Here is a 7291-nt window from a genome sequence, read left to right on the forward strand (position 1 = left end):
TCAAAAATCTCCTTATACTTTTGATTAGTAACGAAAATGCCATTGACTAAAGAAAATAGTTTTCTACTTCAATATATTTCCGACACTGTTCATTACGTCTAAGATACTGTTCATCACCGAATAATGTTCATTAACCACATAACAACACTGCTTATATGTGTGGATAACTATTTTATTTACATGTTAAATGTTATATTATCGTGATAAGTTCATATAATGTGTTACATTCATAGTTATCGTGTTAAACGAGTTATCATATCATACAAAGTTAATATAAAGTATTAATTTTAGAATTGTGAATTAATATTCTTTAAAAAAAATCTTAATTAATTACATGATATACATATTATAAACATATTACATATAATTATAGCGATAACAATATTGATAATGCACTACACATACTTGTAACGGGTTAAGATATTAAATACATCTAATAATATTAATATTAATCTCTTAATATATTAAATAGTATTACATATTGAAAAATTAGGATGGTGATGAGATACCTAACAAATGGTTATTATTAATTTGGATGATTGTTTATTTATTTAACACAGGTAAATTAAATTGTATGTCGATAAATTAACATTTAGCACAATACAAAAATTATAAACATGTTATATAAAATATTAACGAGATACAAACCTTGCCAAACTTTTCCAATCATCAAATTCTTGAGACACCTTTCACCATATTTCCCGATCTACTCTTCCAATCTTGCCAAACTTTTTCAATCATTAATTTTTTCTAATGATGATCACTGACAGTTTGCCGGTTCCTAAGCTTTCAAAGTCAACTTTCATTTTTTTATAGTTACTTGAACGACACCAACTGAACCGAAAATAGAACCATAGACTCCGCCGGAATCGAAAACCGCTCCACCTTGGCTTTACCCTTCACGGAATTAAAAACCCACTTCGTTTTAACTTTGTTATGTCAAGTTTATGTGATGAACTCTTGGCCGGAATTTCACCGGAAATGGTTGACGAAGAAGAGAGAGGGAGAGGAAGATGAGAGATTAAAAAAAAAAAACAAATAAATAAAGAAAGATAGTAGAGTAATCTTCTTAGATTTATTACTGTAGAAATAGTACCTATTTTACTCACCTAATTATACATTCGTCTGAGCATAGTTTGTGATATTTCAAAGTAAAACTAATGGGATTTTAATATGTGGATAAATATTTAATTATGTTCGTTAGCAGAGCTATGGGAAGTTTATTATGGGCTTTACTTAGCTTGGGACAAACGGATTGCAAGGTTGGAGTTGGAGGTGGATTTGGAGATGGTGGTAGGATTCCTAACGACGGAGATAAGTGATACTCATCCTTTATCCTTCCTAATATGATTGTGCTATGCCTTTCTTCAAAAAGACTGATCAGTCCGTATATCATATGTGTATAGAGAGGTCAATCAGCTTGCCGATGGATTAGCGAACTATGCATTTGATCGACCTTTGGGCTTGCAGATGTTGGACTCATGCCCGGAGAGTGTTTTTTCGCTTTTGATAGACGATGCCCGCGGGTCTTCCTGGCCCCGGAGTGTTCGATTGTAATTTTTTTTTTCTGTCTTGTTTTTTAATAAATTAAGGGAGGAATTGCCTCCCCCATTCCCACCAAAAAAAAAAAAGAGTCTCTAGAGAAGTTTTCATTTGTTCTCAAATGAGAATCGATCCTCTTCTCTCTGTTTTTGTTTTTTATTTTTCTTTTTAATATTGGTGAAAAACTTAGTAAAAGCCTCCCATTGTGAATGTTCATAGAGTTTTTTCTTGACCATTATCCAATTTATGACATGTGTTATAAGTTAAAAGTGTGAAAACAAAAATCCTACAATACATTATTTTATTTTTGAGGTCGAAAATGCATTCAATACATTATTTTATTTTTTTACTAGCATAAAACACATTATTTTGTTATAAACTGATAACTAATATTGTTTCATCATATAATATAAGCATCTCTAAAAATTAGGATCAGTTTTTTTATATGCATGTGTACAAGGTCAACATATTGTTGAATCTGATTTGATGATGACAAAAAAAATTTGTAAACGATGAACGAAAATGTTCTTTACCGCAAAACAGACTAGTTCGGTCCATTCAATTCACCATTTGATTTCTGAAAACAAAATTATTATCGCTTTAATAATATAAAACGTTCGTTTTCTTATCAAATTTTCATTTTTACTTGATGGAATTCGATTTTTTAATATGCTTCATATTATCCCTACCTAATAGTGTCGAAATTGGATGGACTTGAATTTAAAAGAAACATTTTCGAAACTATCAATATTTTGCATCACATAAGTTTACAATTTCACAAAATACACATACAACAGTCTAAATACAATTTTTTTTGCATATACTATTCAAATTATTTTTGACATAAATCCCACACAAACATACACAATTAAAAGTTTAACCGGGTACTGAACCGGTTTTGATATCATATAGTAGGGTAAGAAGCTTTCATGGCAAGACCACATAGTCCTTGTTTATCCTTGATATCTTTTTGAATCCTCATATATCCACTTTCTCCCCATTTTGTTCCCCAAGAATTCTTGATGATCCAATACTTTGATCCGTTAGTCGATTGGCCGTATCCAATGGCAGTTACCGCATGATCAAGATACGTAGTGCACTCTCCAGTGAACACACCAGACGAATAAAATTGGAAATCAAAACCACCACCTTCAATTCCAACGCTAACTGGTTGGTGTGCCACTGCCTTCATCAGTGCTTGCTCGTCGTTAACCGGGACATCCTCATAACCTATGATGTGTAAACGTAGAAGAAGTTATTAAGATTCAAAATATGAATATTATCTAGTATAAATCTTTTATTTATATTACTTTGATTTAGCATAATTTAATTACTTTTAGTCGTATGTAATATCTTAATTTTGGTTCTGTTTGTATTAAGATATTTCGGTTTAGATATGAATTAATTCGGTTTATTCTGATCATTTTGTGCCACCATATTAACTAAAGTGCACCTGTAATAGAAGTTGCTTTCGGGTTAGTCTTTTTGGAATTGCAAGTAGCGTCTTCGCCTTTGTAAGGATAATTTGATTCAGTTGTCAAGCCGCCGGTAGCCATTATATGCTCAAACGCAGTATCCATTAAACCGCCTTCGCAGCCAAAATCGTTTGTGTCGCAATCGACAAGCTGTTGTTCAGACAAAGATATAAGTTTCCCTTTCTTTATCTGTGTTGCTCCTTCAATAGCCGCAACCGCTGAAAACGCCCAACAACATCCTACACAAACATCACTCATTAGTGTCACCATCATTAATATTTTCATGTATATATCTAACTATCTCAATAAAACGGTATGAAACAAAATGAAAATTTTATATATACCTATAACTAAAAATAGAAAATTTTAATAAAAATATGGTTATTCGATTCCATTAGTTACACTAAAAATAGATTTATTGACTATGAATCAACTCAAATTGATTGAATAAACAAATTTTAGTTCGGTTTAATTTTTATATACGAATAAAGATATGATTTATACCGCAACTGCCTTGATTCTTGATAGGGGTCACAGCTCCTTTCGTCCTCCAGTCAACAGAAATTGGCAAGGCACCAGAAGAAACGTTTTGGTACCTAAACGAAGTCGTTTTAGTTTGGCTTTGGCTAGAGAGTGACGAGACTCCTTTGAAACCAGTGTACATAGAGCGGAATTCGTCATTGGTTAAATCCGCAAACTGATTTACCGCAAGTTTGAATGTTCTTCCGGCGGGAATGTTATTCAAATGTTCAATACGTTCGACGTTGCTTTTGAACACAACGTAGCGATTGCTTTTCTCTTTCACATCCGCGTAGACACGGCCGTGTTTAGTCATCCACTCGATGTGCCTCTTTTGCATGATGAGTTCATTGTCGAGTGGACGAGAAAGAGAGATGGAGAAATAGAATGATGAAAATATGGCGACGAAAAGAAAGATTTGCATATGTTTAAAAGCCATTGTTTTAGGAAAGTTAAATGGTTTTTGGTGTAATTTGATTACTTCAAAAGGGTACTGAGATGGGGTTTTATAGTGAAAAAAGGTTGATGTAATTGGTAATGTTCACATGAAATGATTGATCCAAATCCAAGCATTTTTGACTTACAAGTAATGACTACATTTATTCATACATAACTAAGTGATACGTAACCTTTTTAGTCCTATATCGATCAAACTGAAATCAAGTCTTGTTCACGTCACTTTGCTCGGAATTTTAGTCTTAGTGGTGGCTTTAATTTTAGTTTTGTAAACAAGTATATATTTGATGGTTAGTAAGTTTGGATCTATTAAACTTTAATTTTTCTAAAACTTGTGGTGAACTATATATAGAGATTTCGAAATTGGATATGTGTTGATGTTTTGCATAAATAATATATCTACTTATTTACGGAATTATAATTAATATTATTAAAAAAGCATGTATATATAATTTATATTTTCAAAAAAAAAAAAAAACAAAGATATCATGAGTATACATTATTTGGAAAAAAAAAAAACTTTTTGAAACTAACGTTTGTTATCAGTCAACATATAATTTGATGTAAATACATTTACCCTGGTTTTATTATGATCGTAGCTATAATGGAAAATTAAGACTGATATTTTTGTGTAAATGTAAACTTATTTTGTGAATCCAATCGTTTTCTTTTTGGGGGTTTTATTAGTATGACATCATCATTTTTTTTTATGGACAACATGACATCAGTTTTTCTTAAGTCGAAATTAAAGCCTCTAATAGTTGCCAGTTGCTACGTAGTATTAATATGTACATGTTAATACGTAGTTACGTACAGTAGTACGTAGGTACCTTTAATGCATCAAAATCACTAATCACATAAAAACAAGGAATCTTCTTTTGTCTTTTCCACTAATTAAATAGTTTGAATTCAAAGATTCCGTTTATTCACAAGAGAACCATTCGTGCAAGTTAAAAGCTTAATCAAAGCAAAAAGAAAAATGATTCGACGAAATTAACTAATTTGATCAAATCATCGAATCATAGTCACTCACAACAAGTGAACTTCATTACGATAAGTATTCTTTTGTAGATAAATCTATATGATTTGCTAAAAGTTTCCTGTTCAATGATGTTTCCCACCAATTTCATCTATTTGAATCTCTATGAAAGTTTCCATGTGTCCTTAAAATACAAATATAAATTTAATAATCATTAGACGACAAAAGGGATAAGTACGAAATTGCATTTTCGACTTAAATCCAAATCATATTTGGCAGAAGTGATAACGTCTAAAATACTAAATTGAAATTGACAAATAACTGCATATTTACAAATATAATGATTAGAATATTATTTTATATTGGGTTTTGGTCTAATTAGTTTACCTGGTAGTTAGAAATGCAGACGGCCTAACTATTTACTGCCACTTAGTCGGAAGGCATTCCAAACTTGGGATAGGCAGAATGATAGCCCGTAAGGGCCTAACCGTTAATAATGTGGACCAGTCACTACAAGAAAACATGTGATATTCCAACAGATGCTTCCAATAATCGTATTTTGTTGAAAATTTGTAACCGATATTCTATAAAATTGCAACAAATATTTTATTTATTGAAAATTTATTGCAAAGTTCCAATAAATTTTGTTTATGGTAAATTTGTCACAAACGTCGTAGGAAAATTGTTGGAATTGTCCAACAAATATGATATTGTTGCAAATTAGCAATAATTATTAAATTGTTGGAAATTATTAACAAAATATTTGTTAGAAACAAATTCTTTTGTGGGAATTTATTTCTAACAAGTTAATGACAAAATTTTTGTTGGAAAAGTGGGGAAAAAAATAAAAACGAAAATAAAAAAAAAATACGGAAAAAACAAAAAAAAAAACGGAAAAAACCAAAAAAAAGAGGAAAAAAATTTAGGTTAAATATGATCATCTTCTTCTTCTTTTCTCTTTTTTTCTTCTGTGAAGTTATACTTCTGAAAAAATTGAAAACTATTTTCAATGACAGGACCAAAAAACAAAAATCGTGAGTGGATGTATAATTATATAGATGAAGGTACTGGAGAATTAACAAAGGAATTTAAAGAAGGTCTTGTTGATTTTATGCGTTTTGCTGCAAATCAAGAGATTCCATTGGAGTGTGGTAAGATGTATTGTCCATGTTCTACTTGTGGTAATGAGAAATTTCTTCCAGTAGATTCTATTTGGAAGCACTTATATAGTAGAGGATTTACGCCTGGATATTACATATGGTTTTCTCATGGGGAAGATTTTGCTACTTTAGCAAATAGTAACGAAGATGATGAAAATCATGGGTTGGAACTTGGAGATAATAATAGTAATGAAGAGGAAGAGAATATAACTAGAGATCCTACCGGTGTAATACAGATGGTAACAGATGCTTTTCGCGAAACAACTGAAAGTGGAATTGAAGAACCAAACTTAGAAGCGAAAAAGTTTTTTGATATGTTAGATGCAGCGAAGAAACCAATTTATGCTGGCTGTAAAGAGGGTCACTCTCGTTTATCAGCTGCAACACGGATGATGAATATAAAAACAGAGTATAACTTATCGGAGGATTGTGTTGACGCAATAGCTGATTTCGTGAAGGATTTACTGCCAGAACCAAACTTGGCACCTGGTTCTTACTATGAAATACAAAAATTGGTATCTTCACTTGGGTTACCCTTCCAGATGATAGATGTGTGTGTTGATAACTGCATGATATTTTGGAGAGATACCGCAAATCTGGATGCCTGTACATTTTGTCAGAAGCCAAGATTTCAGGTTACAAGTGGAAAAAGTCGAGTACCTTTCAAGCGTATGTGGTATTTGCCAATAACAGATAGGTTGAAGAGGTTATACCAATCTGAACGCACGGCAGGTCCTATGAGATGGCATGCAGAGCATTCATCCGACGGGAATATTTCGCATCCTTCTGATGCTGAAGCATGGAAACATTTCAATTCGTTGTATAAAGACTTTGCAAATGAGCATAGGAATGTGTATTTGGGATTATGTACGGATGGTTTTAATCCATTCGGAAAGTCTGGACGCAAATACTCACTATGGCCGGTAATCTTAACACCCTATAATCTTCCTCCATCTCTATGTATGAAACGAGAATTTTTGTTCCTAAGCATTCTTGTTCCTGGACCTGAACATCCTAGGCGATCACTTGATGTATTCTTACAACCGTTGATTCATGAGTTACAAATGTTGTGGTCCGAGGGTGTAGTTACATATGATGTTTCTCTAAGGAACAATTTCGTGATGCGTGCTGTTCTGATGTGGACGATTAGTGATTTTCCA

General features: G+C 32.1%; 1 protein-coding gene across 1 annotated transcript; it reads right to left on the reverse strand.

Annotated features, from left to right (window-relative positions):
* Positions 1 to 2268: 2268 nt before the first annotated feature.
* On the reverse strand, positions 2269 to 4030 carry LOC9301294 (senescence-specific cysteine protease SAG12). Its single transcript, XM_021022798.1, has 3 exons — positions 3522 to 4030; positions 2996 to 3256; positions 2269 to 2772 (listed from the first exon to the last, which is right to left on the reverse strand). The coding sequence occupies exons 1-3, from the start codon at positions 3973 to 3975 to the stop codon at positions 2447 to 2449; spliced, it is 1041 nt and encodes a 346-aa protein (XP_020878457.1). The 5' UTR covers positions 3976 to 4030; the 3' UTR covers positions 2269 to 2446.
* Positions 4031 to 7291: the final 3261 nt, after the last annotated feature.

The sequence above is a fragment of the Arabidopsis lyrata genome, assembly GCF_000004255.2.
Source record: "Arabidopsis lyrata subsp. lyrata unplaced genomic scaffold ARALYscaffold_8, whole genome shotgun sequence".
NCBI lineage: Eukaryota > Viridiplantae > Streptophyta > Magnoliopsida > Brassicales > Brassicaceae > Arabidopsis > Arabidopsis lyrata.